This window comes from Tetrahymena thermophila (genome assembly GCF_000189635.1).
Source record: "Tetrahymena thermophila SB210 genomic scaffold scf_8254466, whole genome shotgun sequence".
In the NCBI taxonomy this organism is placed as follows: domain Eukaryota; phylum Ciliophora; class Oligohymenophorea; order Hymenostomatida; family Tetrahymenidae; genus Tetrahymena; species Tetrahymena thermophila.
The window spans coordinates 27,747-51,719 of record NW_002476243.1 but is presented as its reverse complement, the minus strand read 5'-3'; the positions used below and the strand labels follow the sequence as shown (position 1 = coordinate 51,719).

The following is a 23,973-nucleotide window of genomic DNA, read 5'->3' as shown; positions in this document are numbered from 1 at the left end:
CACCCTAATACTTCTCAAATTTATAGAAATCTTTTTAAATATTTCATATTTTTCTTCATTTTTCCTTCTAATTAACAATTTAACGATATATTTTTTCTTCAATATTTAAAAGTGACAATTAAATTGGTATAATAGGTGCATCAGGCTTAGGTTTTGCTTTAGCAAGTTGCATTAATCTCTCAAATTTGACACTTGACCTTAAGTAAAAACAGTTTATTTGTTTTTTATTGTGATATTTTTAAATATAAAAACTAATTATAAACAATAAAGCTCTTTTTTCTTTGTCTTTTTATTGTGCTTGCTTTTTGTTGTTGTTTCTTTGTTAATTTAACTTATTATTTTATTTTCAACTTTTGCTTTTACTATTAATTAATTACTGTAAACTCTCTATAAAAAAGACCCCCATTCTCCTAAATTTAGAAAAAAGGGGTTTTTATAACCCTTCTTTAAATTGGTGATGAAGGTGCATCAGGCTTAGGCTCTGCTTTAGCAAAATGCATTAATCTCTCAAATTATACACTGGGCCTTTGGTAAAAACAGTTGATTTATTTTGTAATTTGATATTTTAAATAATCAAAACAAATTAAAAACAATAAAGTTTTTTTTTTCTTTATCTTTTTATTGTGCTTGCTTTTTTTGTTGTTGTTTCTTTGTTAATTTAACTCATCATTTTATTTTTAATTGATAAATCTTATTATTTCATATTTTTTCTTCATTTTTTCCTTCTAATTAACAATTTAATGATATATTTTTTCTTCAAAATTTAAAAAGTAGAAATTACATTAGTGATGAAGGTTCATCAGGCTTAGGTTTTGCTTTAGCAAATTACATTAATCTCTCAAATTTGACACTGTCTTCTTTATTTAGATAATCTATAATGATTTAAAATTAATAATATTAAAAATAAAAATCTTTTATATATTTTTATCCTAGAAAAAATTATTAAAAAATAAAGGCCTTTCTAAAAATTGATACCTCTTTTTTTAAATTATTCAATATAAATTTAAAATGTTCAAGAAAATTTATTAATGGCAAGTAGATAAGATCAAACAAACATAAAAGTCAAATTAATAAATTGAATATAACAAAAAATTAGTTTTCGTTTTTGAAAGAATATTTAGTATTAATTAATATTTACTTTAAGAATAATTCCAGAAATAATTATAGCTAATTTCTAGAAATTTTTTTGAATTGTAAACTTTTTTCTGGCAAAATGTAAATAAATTGCTCTTTAAATATAAAGGAATGTATGTAAAAAAATATAAATACTCATGATCCCTACTTAATTTTCTTCAAAAAGACTATTTTCATTAAAATTGATTATGTATTCAGCTATTTACTAACGTTTAAATCCACTTTAGGTCAAGTAGAAATAAAATTTTCCCAGATTCTTTATTCATTAGTTGAAGAATATCAAAAATCAAAAACATATAAATAAGTTAATGGATTAAATTCTTTTACAATAATTATTAAATATAATCAGAATTAGCGCTTTGATTTAGATTTTACAGAAAATTGTTATATTGAATTATTTTTAAATGAACAAATAAATGTAAAATTGAATAATCTGGTGTAATCTGATTTTAAATAAATGAAATGTTCTACTTTGTTTGCCATTATGTAAACATAAATTCTTTCAAAAACAATCATAGAATTTTGATAATACTTCAAGATAGTTAAGCTTTTGCAAAATAATGATGATTGAGTCTATAATACATAATATAAATTATTTATTAGAAATAAATTTTTAGAATAAGTAGGCCATTATTGAAATCAGTTCATAATAGGTTTAAATAATTTATTTGTATGTCTCCTTTTTAAATAATCTATTTTTTTCAAATTAAATTGAAAACATAAACTCAATTAAAATTAAAATTTGGGGAGAATGAGTTCATAGAAAAAAGTAGCAATAGCAGAAGATAGTTTTAATAATTAAACTAGTCAATCAAATTAGCAAGAGATAGATAAAGCTAAAGTAGAAGAGGCTAAGAACAAGATCATTTCTCTTGAGCCAACTAAAAAGCAGAGAGACATATTTTGCAAAGAGGTTCTTCCAAACACTGAGATCAAAGCAAGAGAACACAATATTCTCTTTACTGGTCTTACAAAGCTATTTAAGCGTACAATAGAGCTATAAAAGTAAGAAAAATAGATATAGAATGAAGACATCAAAGACTACATAACAAAGTCAACTTAAGTTAAGCTTTTGATAGAAAAGCTGGAGGATTTCAAAAGCCGCAACCCTAATGATTTTGGACCAACAAACTTCAATTTAAGATCTATTTACTTCAACATGACTGGTAAGAATCTTATGATAGGTCTCTTTTATTCAATAGCATAATCTCTTTTAAGTTGTGGATGCGTTTTTATTATGGACAAGATTACTGACATGCTCAAGGACTATAATGGAGAAAGTAGTCAGAAAAGAGATGTTTGTCTTCTCCTGTTAGCCATCTCAATAGGATACATTATTAAGAATGTTTTTTACTCAAGGTATGCGTGGTATTAAGCAAAATTCTAAGCTAATACCTATGCAACTCTACAATATTTAGTTTTTAGCAAGTCTTTAAGAACTTAAGTAATGTCTGCAAGTTCAAGTAACGAGGATGGCAAAGGGTCTGGAGATGGAAGTGATGAAAACCCTGATGCAAATAATATTATGACAGTTGATGTTGATCAACAGCAGTATATATTTTGGGCTTTTGTTTAGACTGTTTAGAGCATAGTCACTATAGCAGTAGTATTATATCTGATTTACTACAGGATTGGATCATCTATTTATAATGGGCTCTATATTTTACTAGCTTCTTTCTGTTTCAACATCATAGTCACTTAATTGATGCGTGTAAATTGATTCACTTATTTTATTTTAGCTGAGAAGTCATTTTAAAATAATTTATTTTATTAGTTCTTCTACACTAAGTTGTACAAGTAAAAAGATGCAAGAGTTTCTTTAAGCAAAGATGTCATTGATGGAATGAAGAGCATTAAGTATTTAGGTTGGGAAGAAATATTTAAGTAAAAAATAGAAAAAATTCGTTCAAAAGAGTTCCGTTATATTATTATTACTAGAATTTTAGATGGAGTTTTAAGCATTTTCTGGAATTGCGTAAGCTATTTTTTGCTATTCTTCTTTTTAGTCAGCTATGTTAATGATGGGCACGATTTAAAAGACTCAAATGTCTTTACAATTATTGCTTTGTTTGGTTTGTTAACAGGACCAATTGGTTTACTTCCGTGGTCATTTGGTTATTTAGTCAAAGCAAGAGTTTCATACAGGAGAATCAAAAAGTTTTTGAATGAAAAAGAGATCAATCACAACAATGGTAATAAATAAATCATTATTTGATAAATAATTTAATAAATTTAACTGGTTTTTATTTAATTAAAATAAAGTTATCAATTTGGATCTCGAATTTAAGCAAAAAACAACTAATAACTCTACTGATCCAAACAGTTTAATAGAAAGCTTTTAGGATAACTAATCATAGAATAGCGTAAATAATGTAGCGATATGTATTAGAAAAATGAAGTTTGATTGGCCAACTAAAAAAAGTAGTAAGTAAATCAAGATGGAAGAGAAAGAAAAGAAAAAGCAATAAAAGTCCTAAAATAAAAAAGGAGACACTGCTCAAGAATCTTTATTAGGTAATTAGTTCGAAAATAGCTCAGAAATCAAAGAAAATAATAAATTCTAGTTAAAAGTCTTAGATTTGACTGTATAAAAAGGAGACCTAGCAATCATCATAGGAAAGATAGGTAGAATTTCTATCAAATATTTATTTTAAAAATATATTTATTATTATATTTGTAAAATAAAGGCTCTGGAAAATCTGCACTATTATAAGCTATTCTTAATGAATTAGAAATGACATCCATGGATCTATAAGAATCGTTAATTGCATCTAAAATAGAAAGCTCAGTGCTTCAAGAAAAGTTAACAAATTATGAAAAAAAGATTATTGTGAATGGAAAAACTGGATATGTCTCATAGAATCACTGGTTGCAAAATAAGACAATCAAAGAAAATATATTGTTTGGTAAGGAATATGATCCTTTTTGGTATAATGAATGTATTGAGTCTTGTGATCTAAAAGTAGATTTTAGTACCTTCTCAAAAAAAGATGAAAAAGTAATAGGACCTGGCGGAGGTAACTTAAGCGGTGGGTAGAGATAAAGAATAGCTATCTGTAGAGCTCTTTATCAAAATTGCGACATATATTTATTTGATGATATTTTTAGCAGCTTGGATGCTCATGTTGCAGAGAAAGTTTACCAATAAGTTATTGTTGATGTTCTTGTAAAGAAATATAAAAAAACCGTTCTATTAGTTACAAGTCACTTCAGCATATTTTCTAAGAGAGAATATATCAATAAGATTTTCTATCTCTAAAAAGGTTCTATAGTGTATGAATAATAGGAAATAGAAGATTTTATTAAAAGTGGTTTAAGCAAAGAACAAGAGGAAGAAGAAGCTAAAAAGTAAAAATAAAAACTTGAAATTCATGTAACTTCAGATGATTAGCTTGATAAAGAAGAAGAAGATTAAGAATATGATCAAATCGAAGAATTAAATGAACTTGAAGATCAAGAAATTTAGCAATTAGCAATTTAAAAAAAGTCCCTTTAAAAATCAAGATCAAGCTAAATTGAAGATGAAGTTGTAATCAGAAAAAAATAGAGCAGCAAGAATTAAGTAATTAATTAAATTTAAATAATACTGTATTCTTTCTTAAAGTATTTTCACCTCAAAATTTCATAAAATTAAAAAAAATATTTTTCAATTGCATTCCTGATTATTTAATCTCCTAAAAACTCATATTTGAAGTTTAAAATATTACATTATTTAAAATTTGATTATTTATTTAAAATAGAAAATTGTTGATGAAGAAGAAGAAGCAAAGAAATAAGAAGAAGAAGAAAGAGAAAAAGGAAGCATTAAATTAGAGACATTCACTACTTACATTAAAGCAATGAGTTATTTCTTACTTATTATCTTTATTATTTCAAACTTCTTGATGCAAGCTTCTTCTATGATTATGGACTTCTGGCTGAGAGATAAAGTTTCAACTTCAAGCTCTTTCTTTGAGCGCATAAATGAGCTTTTTGACTCTTTTACAAACACTTTTCTATTTTTTATTCTTTTGAATTTAGGAATGACTGCCATTAAATCTGTTTTTTACGGTCTTTGCGCTCTACGTAGTGGAAAGCAAATATTTTAAAAGTTGAATAAAAGTATTATTTTTAGTAAAATGTCCTTCTTTGATAAGAATCCTGCTGGTAGAATTGTCAACAGACTTTCAGATGATATACTTAGTATTGATGACTATTTACCCTGGAACTGTTAACTTCTTTTAGAATATATAGTATATACTATTGGGTATTTTATTATTATCTTTATTCATTTTTTAATTTTTTTTTTGTTAAAAGTTATCCTGTTGGTATACTGATATAATTACCTTGGCTAGTAGTTTTTGTCATTATTTCAATTATTTTTGTCTACTTTATTTAGAAACTTTTTAGAGTTTCTAATAGAGAAATTAAGAGATTAAATTCAGTAAATTCTGGAAAATTATTAACCACATTAGGAGAAGCATGCAAAGGATTGATCTTGATCAGATCATTTGATAGAGAGAGATTCATTTTAAAAGAATATATGGAAAGATCTAATGATAGTGTAAATACCTTCCTTATCACTGAAGCTATTTAAATTTGGATGTCTATCAGATTGCTTTTTGTCAGTAACTTCTTATTTATTTGCGTTGCTGTTACTAGTATGATATTAGTAGGATTTAATTTAGATTTTGATTATATCACTATTTCAATGTGTTTAACATACTCTATGTTACTTTCTTCTTAATTCACTGATCTTATTTAATTCTTCTGCAATGTTGAATAAAACATGGTGTCTGTAGAACGTCTAAGACAATACTTTGTAAATGACTAAGAAGTCCCTGATCAAATAGAACTACCAGAAGAAAGTATCGAATAAGATGAGGAATCTCACAAGAAAAGAGATAAAGACATTGCAATAGAATTTGAGAACGTTTATATTACTTATGACGAAATTAAAGAAAGCACAGATATTTCTAAAGAATCTACAGATGTTTAATTTGCATTGAAGGATATTTGTCTTAAAATTAAAAAAGGAGAAAAAATAGCTTTCTGCGGAAGAACTGGTTCAGGAAAAACATCTATCCTTAATACATTATTTAACATGTATCCAATATAGCATGGAAATATTTATGTTAATGGAAAAAATATAAAGTCTTATTGTCTTAGAGATCTTAGATCTAAGATGTCTATTATTCCTTAGTTTGGTTTCCTTTATAATGCAAGTTTAAAAGACAATTTAGATCCTGAAGGTAAAATACCTCGTGAGCAAATGCAATAAAAGATAAATGAAACAAATCTAAGAATTCGTGATGGAAATAATTAAGAAGAAGATAAAAATAAAACACAAAATAAATTAAATAGTGAATAAGGCATTAATCATAAGGTAGATATTAATGTTCCTTAATAAGAAGAGAAAAAAAATGAAGAGAATTTAGATTTTGAAATAGAAGATGGCGGATAGAATCTATCCAACGGAGAAAAGTAAGTAGTAAATTTCCTAAGAATAATCTTGAGAGAAACAGATATAGTATGTTTAGATGAAGCCACATCTAATATGGATCCTAAAACAGATGCTGAATTGCATAAACAAATATTTAAATTTGTAGAAAATAGAACTTTAATAGTTATAACACACAGATTAGAAAATATTGAGTTATTTGATAGAGTAGCTGTCCTTGAAAAAGGTAAAATAGTTGAATGTGGTCATGTAAATGAGCTAAGAAAGATTGAAGGTGGTTTCTTTAATAGACTTTTAAAAAACCATCCTAACTGAAAATAGATAAATGAGCAATTATAATAATATTATAAATAAATAAAATCCAAATTATCAATAAAATATATAATCTAATTAATTTGTATTTTGTATATTTCCAATTGTTCATGATTGTTTTATATTAACAAAATACAATAAAAGTAAATCATTTGTTAATGAAATAATTAAAAAAATATACATACAGTAAAAGCTCAAAAATCAGAAACTTTTTCAAGATTTAAAAGATAAAATTTATTCCTTATAATCTAAAAAATTGTTTTCTTGGGTGTTAATATGTTCGGGTGTTAATTAATGAGGATTGATAGTATTTTAAAATAAATAAATTGCTTTAGATATGAAAAAATAACCATTCATTTTTCTTTATAACAAATTGATGCTTTCTTTTTGTTTTTAAATTATTAACAATGAGTAAATTTAATCATAAAATAGATATTTTTTGGCGAAATAAATAATCCTTAGATATATTAGTATCTATTACAAATATTATGTTTCTATTAATTAAAATTCAATCTAATTTAAATGTCTGTTAAATTTTTTTTAAATTAAAGAATTTTCTTTTTAGTTGTATAGTTATTTTAATAGCAAGAGACTGTTTGTGTTTCTTTACTAATAGTAAAATGTGGTAAATAATGATACTTGGCAATTATTTTATAAGGTTTTTAGTTTAGTAAGAAATAAAAATCTTTGGAAATAGATAATAAATTTTAAGAATCTATTCATTCATTTATTATTAGATAAATTTTTGCTTTTGACTAATAGATAATGTAATGATTATTATAAAATAGTAAAGCATATATTTGATAAAAGATGATATCTTTAACGTATTAATCTGAATTATTAATTTAAAAATAAATATGAAAGAATTATCAGAATAATAGGAGCAACTTTTATAATCAATTAATTAAAACAAACAACTTACAAAGAAACTCTTTTATTATTCTTCTAAATAGTATTTATTTTTAACTATTTAGAAAATTCAAAAATATTCAAAAAGTTAACTCATCTTTCAGCCATTATGATTAAATTTATTGAAATAATTTTTAAACATAAAAAAAATTTTTTTTTGTTTCTGAATATTTTTAAAACTATTCTATATACATTTTTACTACTTTAAAAGTAGATATTTAATTTTCAAAACTAATTAATTACTTTTACTATTTCATATTGATATCTACGTCATATTATTTAATTATTTCTATGCATTAAAAAATTTTAGTTCCATAATTCACTTAAGTTTGCTCAAATACTATGTACATTGATTATTATTAAGAATTCGTGATTGCTACTATTCTAGTTTCAAAGTAGAATTAAAATATTTTAGAGATTTTGTTATGTAAGTGCCAAAAGTTTCAAAAATAATACGATTAATTTTTGATAAATTCTGAAATGAAAATGAGTTGATATTAATTAAATCAAGACAAATTAATTTAAAAGTATATGAAAGAATTATCAGTATAATATAGGCATTTAGTAAAAATATCTAAGTATTATTAATCTAAGCTATTTTACAAAGACTTTTATTTAAAAAACTAGCTTTGATAAAACTAATTAAATTATTTATATTAATAAAATTATCATTTCATTACATCATAAAATCTTCCTTATTTTTATCAAAGAATTATTATTTGATGGAATAGCAGGCTACATAATAAAAGTTTTTTGGGTTTTAAATCTAGGCAGTTTTAATCATATAAATAAATAATAATTTAATACAAAAATAAAAGCTTTTTTAGAATCCATATAGTCTCTAAATAGAAAAATAATAAAATAAATAATAATTATTTTTACACTAAAAAAAATAAATATATGCACACCATCAATAATATCACAGACTTAATCTAATTCTTAAATAGAATAGGACAAGGGCATTTAGTTGAAAATATTTACAATTTCACTGAGGAAGAATAGAATGAATTTTTATAATAGGTATTTAAATTATTTTATTTTTTTAAATAGGAATTTTAAGTTTTTTAAAAAAAATAATTCATAAAATAATTATTTAATATTTTAATAATCCACTAAAAAAAACTTAAAAATTATATTCCCTTTATTTAATTATAGGTTAATAGGTTAAATAAATCCTATCCTGGAGGACTTGAATAATACACAAAGAGTGCTAGAGTTTTTCTAAAAAATTCAACTGAAAATATCAATCCTTATGAACGTTTCACTCCTTCTGTGCCAATCGGTGAAAAAATAAACTTCTCATCATATGAAGAAGTAGAATATTTAGAGTCTATTGGACGTGAAGAGTTAAATTAAACTGCTTTTGTCTTAGGTAAATGAATTAATTAAATATTTAAACAAATTATTAAATAGATCAATATCATTTTAAAGAATTAAAGTTTAAATATCATTTTTAAAACCATTTTAAACTTGCTAATTTTTAATGATTAAATTATCAGTTATTATATTTGATAAGAAAAAGATAAAATAAAATTGTAACATTCAAAAACTATCATTTAAAATATCTTTACGATTCTAAAAATTAATTAAATTTGTACAAAAAATTTAATCAAATGATTAATTTAAAGTATACTTTTCTAGTATATTTAATTAGTATCTTACATATTTTTCGAACAGAATCTCTAAAAAAATTTTCTTATCAAACATAGATTATTTTTATTAAAATACTTAATGATTGATTTCCAAATACAAATTGCCATATTTAAATAATAAATAAAAGGATAACTTTAATTAAAAAATTTATTTGAAATTTCATGTTAAAATATTTTGTTAATTTAATTTTATAATGCTTTATATTAGTTGCAGGAGGTTTGGGTGAAAGACTTTAATACAATGGAATTAAAATTGGAATCGAGTTTGAGTTAACTACAGGCTAGACGTTCTTGAATTATTATTTAGATTTCATCAAAGCTTTCAATGAAAAAGCAGAATTAGCCATTATGACTTCTGATGATACCTATAATTTAACAATGAAACTTCTTGAAGATAATAATTATTATGATTTTCCTAAGGATTAGATTATAATCTTGAAGTAAGAAAAAGTTCCTGCTATGATAGATAATGAAGCACGCTTAGCTTAAATGCCTGGTTCTTTACTTATTGAGACTAAGCCTCATGGAAATGGAGATGTTCATACTTTACTTTTTCAGCGTTAACTTCCTTAAAGATGGATGAGATAAGGTAAAAAGTGGATTGTTGTATTCTAAGATACTAATCCTCTTGTATTTCGCGCTCTACCATCAGCTTTGGCTGTTTCTAAGACAAAAAACCTAGAAGTAAATTCATTAACTATCCCTCGTAAACCTGGTGAGGCTATTGGCGCTATTTGTAAATTGACTAAAGGCGATCAAAAACTCACCATTAATGTTGAATATAACTAAATTGGTTCTCTTGTTCCTAAGGAGCCTGTTGATAAGTATGGATATTCTATATTTCCTGGAAATGTTAATTGCATTGTTTTTAGCATTGAAGAATACAATTCAACTCTTTAAAAAACATAAGGCTTAATAAAAGAATTTGTTAACCCTAAATATACAGATTCTACTAAAACCAAATTTAAAAGTTCTTGTCGTTTAGAATGTATGTATGAAGAATATCCAAAACTACTTGAAAATGATAGCAGAGTTGGAATAACTTAAGTTAGTAGAGCTTTTTGTTTCAGTACAGTTAAAAATGACATTAAAACTGCAAGCTAAAAATATCAACAAAATCTTGGTCCTGAATCTGCGTCAACATGTGAATAAGATCTCTATTCTATGAACAGAGTAATTCTCAAATTAGTTGGAGTAGAAGTTGAAAGTTCAAATGTCCCAGAATATGAATTTTAAGGTATTAAGCTTAATCTATCTCCTCAAATTATTCTTAAACCTTCTCTTGGAGTTACATTAGCAGAAATAAAACAAAACATTAAAAACAACAAAATAACTATAAGTAAAAATAGCTCCGTGGTTTTTGATGGTGAAACTTTCAAAGAAGAAAATGGAAGCTATGAAATAGATGGGCAATTCAATATACCTTTATAATATTAATCTAAATCTAAATATAGATCTTTTATTGAAATTGATGAAAATGCTCCCTAACACTTATAAATTAGAGGATATGACATTAATAGAAACTGAAAAATAAAACATATTTATTTATATAAACAATAACTAATTAATTTATTTATTATATTAATTAATCCTTATAAATAAAAGTCTATTATAAATTAATTTATATATTAAAATTATAAAAAATGTCTTAATTATAAAACTCACAAAATAAACTAATTTAAATATGTTAATCACTGTATTTTTTCAATTATGAATCTAGTTGTAAGATATTTTTCTAAATTATTAATAGTTATTTGATTCAAATAAATTAAGTAACACTACTTTAAACCAAATAAATTTAAATCAATAAGAATTACAGTAAGTAATTAAAAATAACCTTTTACTTTTAGCAATATATTTTCTACGTACTCAATTAAATATTGGCCATTTAATTAATGACACTTCTTAAATATTTACATTTTTACATTGAGCTAAATTATTTATGTGTAAAAAAGAAAAACATAAAAAATGTAAGTAAATTGTAAAAATAATAAATAATCAATCAATCAATAATTAATTTGCTATTTTATCTTGTTTGCTATTGAAATATTATTTAATTTTATAAAAAAATGAATAGGATATTCAATATATTAATTTTAGTAACATGTTCTCCAAATGAATAAAATAAATTAAGTTTAATTCCATCAGAAAATAAGTAAAAACTCTAGAAGATTTCAATAAGACACTTTTAAAAAGTAATAATTTAAATTATATCTTTTTCCTATTTGATTATTATTTTTGTTTAGTTTTTAATAAGTAAACAATGCAAATATAATAATAAATGTAATAATTTTTAATTAGCTGATTTGCTACTTACATTTTACTTAATTTTACAAAAAAATGAATATGATAAGCAATGTATTAATTTTAGTAACAAGTTCTCAAAATTAATCAGATTTAATTTCGTAATAATTCCATCAAAAATTATTAATTACTTAATTTATTAAAGGATATTTTAAGCTTCTAGAAGAATTTAACAAGACACTTCTAAAAAGCAATAATTAATTTATATTTTTTTCTATTTGATTATTTTTTGTTTACACATTTTTGATACCCTAATACCTCATAATAGGTGTGTGAACGGATCAGTGAGTTTTTAAATATTTTTAAAAAATTTCTCTCTCGTTTGTTTGCACGCATACCAAAAACGAGGGATAAGGGAATGAAGTATTATGGAATTAAATATATAAATCTTATGTTATAAAATTGTATTTTTATTTGGTAAAATATTTTATTAAAAATATTAATTTTTAAAGATTAAATAATCAAGATATTCAACTTTGACAAAGAGGTGATCTAATAGCATATTAAATATTTGAAACTTTTGATATTATTTCTATTTTATATTGTAAAAAAAACCTCATATACTAGTAAGTAAGTAAATTTATATTTTTCTTTTGAATTCTTAATAAAAATTCTTATTTTACATCGACACTTTAAAACTTACAAAAATATTAAAAGATAAAAATTTAGTATTTATTTTTAATGAGCTATTTATTAACATCCAAATCTATCTAACAAGATTCTATTTATATCCTCATTTACAAAAATTAATAATAAAATAATAAAATTAAAAATCTTTATAGAGAAGATAAGATAGATAGATATGCTAGATTTAAAAAAAGAAGTTCCTGAAAAGTTAATTTCTTTAAACAAAGAAATCTAGCTAGCACAAAATTTTGATTCTTCTACTAATCAAATAAATTTTTAGTAAAAAAAAGAGCTTATTAACGGAAATTCATTTATCTTGGATGCTTAAAAAAAAAGAAATAACATTTTTTTTACAAATCTTAATGGTTTATTTACCCTTGTTAAGAACCTATAAAACCAAGGGAAATAAATATAGAATAATGACATTAAAAGCTTTGTGTCTGATTCCTGTCAAATGGTAAAGACTATAGAAAAAATTGAGCAATACAAAAGATTAAATCCTTAACAATTTAGCAATCCAAATAAATTAAATTTATTTCGCATTCATTTTTATATAACTCGCAAGTAATTTTTGCTTGGATTATTTTTCTTTACTTTACAAAGTATACTGGAATGCTGCTGCACTTACTTTTTAGATTTAATTACCGAAACATTAAAGACATACTCAGGTAATTATGAAGATAAAAAAGATCTATTCCTACTATTAATCGCAATTACACTCTTTTATTTAGCCAAAAATATTTGTTACACTCGCTATTTCTGGTATGAAGCAGAATGGAAGGCAAAGTCATTAACAACTTTACAATATATAGTGTTCAATAAATCTCTAAGAATTAAAAACACCTCCGAAGGAACAAGTATCGATTTAGATGAAAATAAAAGCGAAAACTCAGATGAAATTCCTGATATTAACAATGTCATGACTACAGATATTGAGGGAGTATAAGAAGCCTATAGAGAAATCATTGGATTAATTGTAAATATTATCACAGTAATTATAGTTCTGATTATGATCTATCTTAAAATTGGCAGTCATTTAATTAATGGTTTATATGTGCTTCTCGTTTTTCTCATGCTTTGTGTTGCTTCAGTTCATTTCCTATTCGTAATTATAATCACTCATTAAACGATACATTATATAAATATTATTTTTCTAACATTTAATCTTGTTTAATTACAAATAGGAAATTTTATTATTTTTAAATATTTATATATTTATTTATAAAAAATTATTAGATATTTGATATAAAGGTTAATTCTGCAAAGGATTCTAGAGTTTCATTAAGCAAAGACATAATTGAAGGAATAAAAAACATTAAATACTTGGGTTGGGAAAACATATTCAAATAGAAGATTGAAAAAATTCGTGGTAACGAAGTTAAATTCACAAAATTGGTAAAGGTTTTTGATATATTTTAAAACACTGTTTTTAATATGTTGAGCTACTTTATGATTTTTACATTACTAGTGAGTTTTGTAAATGATGGAAATCAACTTGTAGACTCTAACATTTTCACACTGATTGCTCTCTATAATGTAATTTACCTTCCTTTGATATTCCTACCTTGGAACGTTTCATCATTGACGGAAATTTATGTGCAATACAAAAGAATTATAAATTTCCTTAACCAATAAGAAATTGATTTTGATAATGGTAACATATTTTTGATCTAAAATAGAAGATTTATTTATAAAATTTATTAATTTTAGTTGTCAATTTAGAAGAGTTGAACACAGCTGGAAGTAAAAGAAAAAATTCCTATTAAATCAACGCAAATTTTGAATAAAATTAATCTTAATTGGATTCGCTAGCTTTACAAATTAAAAATGCATATTTTTCTTGGCCACAAAGGAAATAATGTAATTAATAGGAAATTTAACAGAATTAAATTGCTAAAATGAATAGCGAGAATACTAATTTGATTGAAATATAGTCTTAATCTGAAATAAATAGTAATGAGAATAAAAATGCATTCTAATTAAAAATCTAAGATTTTACTATCTAAAAAGGAGATTTAGCAATAATCATTGGCAAAATCGGTAAAATTTTAATTTAAAATATTTTAAATTTTTTATTATTAAAATGAATTCTATTTTATACATAATTTAATTTTGATCTTTAATCAAAATATTTTAAAAGTTTGCATTTAAAGATTATTTTTTCATAAATTAGGTTCAGGAAAATCTGCTTTATTGCAGGCGATCTTAAATGAATTAGAAGGAAAGTTTGGCTAAAGTCAATTCGAATAAAACTCTATGTAATAACAAAACTAATTTAGTCATTTTGAAAACAAAATTTTAGTAAATGGGAAAGTTGGATATGTTTCTCAAAATCATTGGCTCTAAAATAAATCGATTAAAGAAAATATCTTGTTTGGAAGAGAGTTTGATGCTTCGTGGTATTAATAGTGCATTGAATCATGTGATTTATAAGTAGATTTCAGTTAATTTTCAAAGAAAGATGATAAGCTGGTTGGATCTGGAGGAGGTAATTTAAGTGGAGGATAAAGGCAAAGAGTAGCTATTTGTAGAGCAATTTATTAAAATTGCGATATTTATTTATTTGATGATATTTTCAGTAGTCTAGATGCTCATGTTGCAGATCATATATATCAATCTGTTATTCTTGGCATGCTTATCAAAAAGTTATAAAAAACTGTGATACTTGTTACCAGTCATTTTAGCATTTTCTCTCAAAGATAAAATATTAGCAAAATCTACTACCTAAGAGAAGGCTAGCTCATTAGTGATTATAATGAGATCGAGTAATTCATATAGAATGGAATCACATAAGAACAAAGTGATGAAAAATCTCATAATCATAATTAAAAACAAAAACAGCATAATTCTTTTATTGAATCAAAGAAAACTTTGTAAGCAAATATTTACGACGAATAAATACCAGAAAAAATGAAAATTTAAAAAGAATTAAAGACCATAAATTAATACGTAAGTTCTTTATCATCTCTTTTATTTTAAATAGTAATTTAATTAATTTAAAAGTTGAATGAAACAGAAAATGTTTATTCAGAAGAGAATTTAAATAACTAGCAAATACAAGAAGAGTAGAAAGAAGAAAATTCTGATAAAAGCGAGAAAGAAGAGGAAGGAGAACTAGAAGAAGAAGATGGTGAAGAGGAAAGAGAAAAAGGTAATATAAAATTATCTACTTTTAAGGTTTACTTTATGTCTATAGGCATAGTTCTATTAGTTTCATTACTAATTTGTAATTTGCTTGCTCCTGCTTCATAAATGCTGATAGATTATTGGCTAAAAGACTATATATCTCCCTCATAATAATGGTTTTTTGTTTAGTTTAATGAGATCTTTTAGACTTTTACTCTTAGTTTCATATTCCTTATTGTTTTACAAACAGTAATAAGTATAGTTAGAGGAATACTAATATATAAAACTTATTTGATTAGTAGTACTACAATTTTCAAATAGCTTAACTAAAGCATCATATTTAGTCGCATGAGCTTCTTTGATAAAAACCCTATTGGAGGTATTGTTAACAGACTTTCTGATGATGTTTAGACTGTTGATAATTATTTACCTTGGAGTTTAGATTTACTTCTTGGTTAAGCAGCTCCAGCCTTCTTGTAATTTTATTTAAACAATTTTCGTTTCTTTATTAAATATTTAATTCGATAAATTAATCCAAATTTATTTTTGTTAACAAAATTTTAAAAATAAAATGAATTTTTTATTTAAAAAAAGCTTTTTTATTTATTAATATAAATATTTTCTAATTTACTATTTTTCCCAAATTTTTATTAGAATAAAAATATTGTAAAAAGAAGATTATTATTCAAAAAATTAATAATTAAGAAATTTATAAAATGCTTTAATATTTTATTAATAATTTTATTTTTCAATTAAAAAATTAATAGATATACCTTAGCCATTTTAGCTGAATTTCCTTGGTTAGCGATGTTCATTCTGATTTAATTTATTTTGATTTCTTTTGTTTAGAAAGACTTCAGACTTTTAAGTAGAGAAGTTAAAAGATTAAATTCAGTAAATTCTGGTAGAGTCCTCACTATTTTAGACGAATCATCCAAGGGGTTGGTTATAATAAGGAGCTTTAAGAAATAAAAACACATAGTAAGTGAATATCTGAGTAAATTAAGTGACTTTGTTAACACTGACTTAATCACCCAAGCAGTTTAAATTTGGCTTTCTTTAAGGTTGATTTTTATTAGCAATTTAATTTTTATTTGCGTTTCTGTTACAACTATTGTGCTAATATTTGGCAATTTTGACTTTGAGTATACTACCATTGCTATGTGTATTACTTATTCTATGATTTTTTCATCCAGATTTTCAGAGGTTGTACGTTTCTTGAATTACTTTGAAATGAACATAGTATCTATTGAGCGCATTTAGTAATATTTTAACAACTAATAAGAGGATCTAGATTCTAATCAAATAAATCTTGAATCAGATGTTGATTTACCTAATTTGAGCAAGTTAAATTAGGAAAATATAGCCATTTCATTTGAAAATGTTTATTTAACATACGATGAAATTGATGAAAAAGCTAATTAATCTAAAGAATAAAATTAAATAAAGTATGCTCTTGAAAATATTTGTCTTAAAATTAAAAAAGGTGAAAAAATAGCATTCTGTGGTAGAACTGGGTCTGGTAAAACCTCTATTTTAAATGCAATATTTAGAATGTATCCAATTAAATAAGGAAGAATTTATTTGAATGGAAAGGATATACAAAGCTAATCTCTGAGATAAATCAGAACTTAAATGTCGATAATTCCTCAGTTTGGTTTTGTTTATAATGCTTCTTTGATTGACAATATTGACCCTGAGCGTAAAATAGCAAGAGAAGAAATCTAGAAAAAGGTAAATGAGACAAATCTAAGAATAACGAAAAATCGTTATAACTAAGAAAGCTAATTAAAAGATAATAAAGATAAATTTAATAATGAAAATGAGCATTTAATATCTCAATAAGATGAAAAATAATAAGATTTATTAATTGAAGATGAGAATTTAGATTTTGAAATTGAAGATGGAGGCTAAAATTTATCTAATGGAGAAAAATAAGTTATAAATTTTTTGAGAGTTATAATGAGAGATACTGAAATTATTTGTTTGGATGAAGCAACTTCTAATATGGATCCTGAAACAGATTTAGAGCTACATAAATAGATATTTAAGTATGCAGAGAAAAAAACATTATTAGTAATCACTCATAGATTAGAAAACATTGAGTTATTTGATAGAGTAGTAGTTCTAGAAAAAGGAAGGATAGTAGAATGTGGCCATGTTTAAGAGTTGAGATAAATATAAGGTGGTTTTTTCAATAAATTAATTAAAAATAATTGAAATATTGCATAAATTATTTTATTTACTGTAATTTACTTTATTATATTTTTTAGTAACAAAATTTTATTCATAATTTTCAATCTCAAAATGTAAAATAATTTGAAAATTTTGCAACTTTTTGCAAGGATTGAATGAGTGAGAATGCTCAGTTGATTTTAAATGTAGTATGTATTTATTAAAAGTAAGTAAACAGCAAGATGAAATAACACTGATTTTTATTTAATTTAAAAAAGATTTTTAATTTTGAATGATTACAAAATGAATGATAAAAATGTATTTAGCTGTATTATTATGGATATATATAAAATAATATTTATGTATTTTTCATATAATATTAATACATACTATTCTTTTTAATTTCTTAAACAAATTCAATTTAAAAATATCAATTTTAAGATCATCCTATAAATTTAAAGTACTCACATTTCTAGCATTTCTTTTTAATTATCCATAAATTAATTTTCTAAAATTTGTGTTTTTTTTACTTACGTATGATATTTCTAGTAAAAATAGATTTAGTTTATCACTTAATCCAAAATAATCTTCAGATTCTTACAGTTGCTATTCTACATTTTTACACATGTAAACTTGGAATTTAAAAATCTTAAGATTTTTTTAATTTTATGTGACATGCTTTGTAACTTAATTAAGCATATTACAGTTACAAACAAATTTTTCATCTTTATCATCACCTAAAATACTTTAAATTTCAACGTAATTTGAAAGTAAATATAAATAAGAGAGACTACTTTTTATAGTTTGCAAAACACATTCACAAAATAGTCTGTTTTAGTTAAATCCAATAATTTTTATTTATCTAAGCTCTAAAACTATACTATTTATTCTTATTTTCTATTATGCACTAAAGTCTTCAAAACATTTTAGGCATAATATGTCATTAAAGGATTGTAAACTCTCTATTAAATAGTCGTCTTGAATTTATTCGTTGATTTATTTTTTTAGTTTTTAAAAATTTTCTATAAATAAGAAACCAGAATATAATTGTATAATATCAAAGTTGGAATTATCTAAAAGCAGTTTGGAAATAATTTTTAAACTTTTATTTCCTTTATTTTCAACTATAAAAGATAAATTGTTAAAATTAAATGGTGAAATACCAAATAGATTCGCTTCTACTTATTAATTCATATTAATTACAATTTCTAGATGTTTCAAACGAGATTCAAGTTGATCAAATAATTATTTTCTTTCTTTCTCATTATCAATTTAATAAGAATAGAAATAGTCTGTAATACTTTAATTTAGTATTTAAAAAGGCTCATTTTCAGTATATTTTATTATAAAAACATTACTATAAGCTAAACATTCATAATCTTTAATGAATAATTTTTATAACAATTATAGAAGATTCATGATTATTTACTTGTAATAATTGCAATAATAGCTTTTATGTTGATTATTTTTTGTTTTATTACAAAATTCAAATAAATTATCACTTATTATCAATTTGAAATCTTTGGAAACTTGAATATCATATGGGGTTATCTTAAGTTTCAATAGCTCATCGTAAGATTTAATTAAATGTTAAGCTAACTCAAAGTACTTCATCATTAAAATTTCTTACTTTAAAGGGCAACTCTAAAAATCATCGAAAAAATCTGAAAATTTTGAAATTTATTTTAGATACGATAGTAATAATGGTAATTGATATATAGATGATGGAGGTAGCATATACGGTGGAGGTGGAGGATGTAGCATTTACTGTGGAGGTAAATAAGCTTATATAGCCTATTTCTATAAAATATATGTAAATTATAGCCCCCAGTTAATGAGTTAATTTAGTTTCTGAGATACTTTTTAAAAATCTTCAAGTTTTTGCTAAGCTAATTCATCAGAATTATATTTTTTAATTTTAAAAGTTGTTAAACAATTAGCTGATTTACCATTTAAAGTAAAGCAGTCTTCTTCTACGTTAAATGAAGTCAGTTAAAATTATTCTAAATCACTTTCAGTATTAATAATGTGTTCAATAATTTTACGATTTTATTCAAAGAATTTAGGAGATAAATTTTATATTTACTAAAATATAGTTTATTAATCCTAATTGTCTATTTTGCATTTAAGTAGATCGAAAACTTAATGAGTATTTATTTTTAAAGCTGTTGGAGCTTATAAATTATATTAGCAGAAGCATCTTTCTTCTTAAAATAAAAAAGGATCAACCGTACATAACTTTACAGCAGTTTAGTTATTACTTTACTTCTAAAAAACATAATAAGCTTGCAAGCAAAGATTTTAAGGTACTTTTTTCTTCATATTTGGATTGAGCGATTGTTAAGAATATAAATAGATTTCTTATAAATATTTCTCTAACTCAGAAGGCTTTTTAAATTTAGATAAATTTGAAGGTAGATCATTAAAATTATGCTCTATTTCATAACAAGAAAAATCAAAGTCTTCATATTCTACTGCATAGAATAACATGTCTTCATCCAGATAGTAACTATCAAAAACTTTCCAAGTTAGATCAGATCTCACTAAGTTCTTGCTTTTTTAAGAGTACTCTATGACATTAAAAATTTTATCCTAAAATTGGTCTATTGAAAATACTTCAATGACCTTTCGGTTTTAGGATTACTTATCAAATATTTTAAATTACAAAACCTTCTGGCTTTATTTTAATTATCTTACTTAAATTCTTTAGTCGATAATTTCAAACTAAGGTTTGCGTTTTTCAAAAGCATCAAAAGTTAAAATTATTTCAGCTCTACAAGCAATTTTTTATTCAATTACTTGTTTTAATATATTACTTTTCATTTTTATTTGCTTTTAATTTGTTTTTTAATTAATTTTTATAAAGTTTCGCTCAAATTTGTATAGCATTTAGATCAAAGAATTCTATTGAAAATCACTTAATTAATTAAGAGGATGATAAAATTGGTTGAAACATTAATTTGAAAAAATATAATTGACACTTTGATTTGTTTCAAATAAAATAAGCGTCTATTAGAAATTAATATTTTCTAGACGCAATCAATTTTATTTTTTAATTCCTAATTTTTAATTGAAATTAACTAGACATATTTATTTTAACACAAATATTTCTGCATATTTTTTAATTTTTTTGCAATAAATAAATTGTATTATTGTTTTTATATATATTATAAATATCATTTTTATTTTTGTAAGCAAATAAATTATGTATTAAAAATAAAAAATTAAAAATTTTTAATCTTAAATATTATCTATCCATCAATCATATTTCTATCATTTTTTATTTATCATAATTACTTAGATACAATGATTCAGGGAGAAATCAAATTTTACTTTTTAATACTTTTTTTAAAATTTATTTTACATTTTTGAAGTATTAACTAATTAAGGTACAGATTTATAAAATTTACGGTAAGGTAATATTTATAATTAATTAATTTTCAATACATAGATTAATAAAATAGCTGGAAGAGAAAAAAATAAAATAAAATGATTTAAAATAGAACATACTTTTCACATCTATCAAGGGTATTTAATTATATTATCATCTATCATATGAGCTCAGTTTTATTAAAAAAAAAGTTTCTAGATGCTAATCTGACAACTGATTCTTAACTTACTTTAGTTTTATTTAAAAAGTAAAAATAAATGATTAAATTTTTATCAATTAGTTTGATTTTTGTAATAGAATGATTACATATGATTTTATATACATACTTTTTTACTATACTTTTTTTTAATCTATTTTATGTTATCATTAATATATATTAGGTTAAAATTTATAAGATCACATGCAATATGGAAAGACTATGACAAATAAGATGCATCAAATTTAGCTAAACATTTAAAAAAATGGACTAATCTCTAAACTTTGTATCTCACAATAAAGTAAAAATAAAAAATTTAACTTTATATTAACTTAAAAAGATAGCAAATTAACAAATATTAACTTACTTTTCTTAATTATGTTTTATTCTAATACATATATGTGCTTGAATTTATTTATTACTCAATAAGTATTTTTTTTATCATAATAATTTTAAATCAATTACAAGTAACTCGTAAATTGGTGATTATGGAATATAGGAAATATGTTCTGCTTTGAAAAAACTAACTAAACTCGAGGATCTAAATCTAAGATTTGAGTATAAATTTACATTTATTTCTTTACTGCAATACCTTAATTTCTCTAAGAAATTCATATAAACTTAAGAATTTCCAAAAATTTAAATGTGACTTAAATAAGATAATTTTTATGTAAAAAAAATGAAATAAATTTTTCTGAATTTTTAAGGTTTCTTCTATCTAATTTTAGTTTTTTTATTTACTTTTTGGCTGATTAATAACATAAATAAAAATAATTATTAAAAAATATTTTTATTCTTTTATTACTTTTTATTGAGTTAACAAAGCTAATATTTACCAAATATATCAAAAGGAATAATTCATTAGGCTCAACGAGTGCATCTAAACTGGGTTTGGCTTTGGCAAAGTGTGCTTCTCTTTCAACTTTGGAACTTAATCTCCAGTAAAAAGATTTTGATTTACTTTTTAATGGTTATTTAATCATTTAAAAATTAAAAAAATAGTAAATTGATAAAATATAAAATTTTATTCTTATAATTTAGATTCTTTTTAAAATTTTTTGACTTATATATTCAATTTATTTTAATTGATAAATTTAAAATAAATTTAGGAATAATTAAATTTGTTCATAAGGTGCATAGAAACTAGGTTTGGCTTTAGCAAAGAACACTTCTCTCACAAATATTTAACTTAATCTATAGTAAAATTAATTAGTTATTTTATATTTTATTTTATTTAAAAACAAATAAAAAGTATTATTATTCTTATTAAAAAAACAAATTTATAATGAATAAACTTTAAAGTAAAAATAACATTTGCATAGAAGGTGCCACTAATTTATGTTTGGCTCTATAAAAGTGTAATAGTCTCACATATTTGACACTCTTTTTATCGTAAAATTTTTTTTTATTTTTCTAAGATATCTATTGAGAAATTAAGCATATAAAATTTTGTTCTTTAAATTGGATAACTTATTTTAGAGTTTATTTATTAATTTTTAATACAGACATACAATTCAGATTTTTATCAACCATAATTTTTAAATTTTTATTTAATGTTTATTTTTAAATTTTTATTTAACTATTTATTTTTAAATTTAGAAGAGAAAATGAAATTAATACGAAAAGTACATCTGAATTAGGTTTGGCTTTAGTAAAATGTACTTCTATTAAAAACTTAGATATATTCTTTTAGTAAAAATATTTAATATACTTTGATATTCATTATTTAAACATTTAGATATTAAATAAATTTAATAATCTTTATTAAATAAAGATTCAATCTCTTATTTTGTTATTAATTTTTTATTAATTCATGGTAAATTAAAAAAAAAATTAGAACTAATTAAAGTAGTTTGTAGGGTGTCTCTGATTTAATTTTTACTCTAGCAAGCAGCACTTATTTCTCAAATAATGAAATTACTTTTGAGTAAAACTAGTTTATTTTATTTTACTTTAAAAACTAATAAAAAAAGATTATTCTTACATAAGAAAATGATTTTGCCAATATATTAATAGGTAAGATGAAAAATGTGAAAAAATGCCTCTTATTTATCCTTATATGTATATAAGCGTAATGACTTTGCAAATTTGAATCTATCACTGGAGTAAGAACTGTTTTTTTTGTTTGAATTTTTAGATATTTATTCAGAAATTGAACAAAAAATTATCTTGTTTAGATATAATAATTTATTTTAGATTTTATTTGTTTATTTTATTGATTGACTAGTTTATTTTTCTGAATTTCAACTACTTTTTGAATAATTTTCTATTCAGATTAACATAATTTGTTTGTTTTAACATTTAATTAATTGGTATAAATTTAAAAGTCTAAGTATCATAAGAGAATTGGAAGTAGAAGAATTAAAATCTATTTTACAAAAGTACACTAATCTCACAAAATTTACCCTCCGCCTCAAGTATATATAATTTTTATTTTTAATTTATTTATTTTGGTTTTATTTGTCTAAAACTAATAAAAAAAATATGATTTTTCTTAAGCAAATACGTTTTTACTAAATAAATTAAAAGTTAAAATTAAATTGGTGTAGAAATTGCCTCTAAGTTATGTTTGGTTCTATAAAAGTGGCATAATCTCATAGATTTTACTCTCGATTTATAGTAAAACCTGTTTTTGAGCTATTAGATATTTACTCAGAAATTTAATAAACATTTATTAATTTTTTATATCCAATCAATTATTTTAATA

The 23,973-nt window shown here is 22.9% G+C and overlaps 7 protein-coding genes across 7 annotated transcripts; 3 read left to right on the top strand and 4 right to left on the bottom strand. All coding sequences in view use genetic code 6, as the record gives it.

The window, feature by feature from the left end:
• Nucleotides 1-55: 55 nt before the first annotated feature.
• Nucleotides 56-1,617, bottom strand: TTHERM_00951740 (hypothetical protein; the record flags this gene model as incomplete). The annotated part of the gene is made up of 6 exons (XM_001022816.1): nt 56-197; nt 364-410; nt 441-525; nt 782-872; nt 1,270-1,390; nt 1,510-1,617. The coding sequence occupies 6 exons, from the start codon at nt 1,615-1,617 to the stop codon at nt 56-58; spliced, it is 594 nt and encodes a 197-aa protein (XP_001022816.1).
• Nucleotides 1,618-1,885: 268 nt separating this feature from the next.
• On the top strand, nt 1,886-6,889 carry TTHERM_00951730 (ABC transporter C family protein; the record flags this gene model as incomplete). The annotated part of the gene is made up of 6 exons (XM_001022815.3): nt 1,886-2,845; nt 2,909-3,326; nt 3,397-3,759; nt 3,822-4,696; nt 4,875-5,380; nt 5,431-6,889. The coding sequence occupies 6 exons, from the start codon at nt 1,886-1,888 to the stop codon at nt 6,887-6,889; spliced, it is 4,581 nt and encodes a 1,526-aa protein (XP_001022815.2).
• A 1,806-nt stretch (nt 6,890-8,695) lies between these two features.
• Nucleotides 8,696-10,974, top strand: TTHERM_00951720 (UDP-sugar pyrophospharylase, putative; the record flags this gene model as incomplete). Its single annotated transcript, XM_001022814.2, has 3 exons — nt 8,696-8,815; nt 8,951-9,167; nt 9,656-10,974. 3 exons carry the CDS (start codon nt 8,696-8,698, stop codon nt 10,972-10,974), a joined length of 1,656 nt encoding a protein of 551 aa, XP_001022814.2.
• A 1,561-nt stretch (nt 10,975-12,535) lies between these two features.
• Nucleotides 12,536-17,811, top strand: TTHERM_00951710 (ABC transporter C family protein). The gene is made up of 6 exons (XM_001022813.3): nt 12,536-13,483; nt 13,615-14,032; nt 14,089-14,418; nt 14,552-15,327; nt 15,382-15,980; nt 16,272-17,811. The coding sequence occupies exons 1-6, from the start codon at nt 12,554-12,556 to the stop codon at nt 17,722-17,724; spliced, it is 4,506 nt and encodes a 1,501-aa protein (XP_001022813.3). The 5' UTR covers nt 12,536-12,553; the 3' UTR covers nt 17,725-17,811.
• A 237-nt stretch (nt 17,812-18,048) lies between these two features.
• Nucleotides 18,049-19,122, bottom strand: TTHERM_000951701 (hypothetical protein; the record flags this gene model as incomplete). Its single annotated transcript, XM_012799478.1, has 1 exon — nt 18,049-19,122. The coding sequence occupies exon 1, from the start codon at nt 19,096-19,098 to the stop codon at nt 18,049-18,051; it is 1,050 nt and encodes a 349-aa protein (XP_012654932.1). The 5' UTR covers nt 19,099-19,122.
• A 170-nt stretch (nt 19,123-19,292) lies between these two features.
• On the bottom strand, nt 19,293-19,631 carry TTHERM_00951700 (hypothetical protein; the record flags this gene model as incomplete). The annotated part of the gene is made up of 1 exon (XM_001022812.2): nt 19,293-19,631. The coding sequence occupies one exon, from the start codon at nt 19,629-19,631 to the stop codon at nt 19,293-19,295; it is 339 nt and encodes a 112-aa protein (XP_001022812.2).
• A 2,057-nt stretch (nt 19,632-21,688) lies between these two features.
• Nucleotides 21,689-22,249, bottom strand: TTHERM_00951690 (hypothetical protein; the record flags this gene model as incomplete). Its single annotated transcript, XM_001022811.1, has 2 exons — nt 21,689-21,807; nt 22,072-22,249. 2 exons carry the CDS (start codon nt 22,247-22,249, stop codon nt 21,689-21,691), a joined length of 297 nt encoding a protein of 98 aa, XP_001022811.1.
• Nucleotides 22,250-23,973: the final 1,724 nt, after the last annotated feature.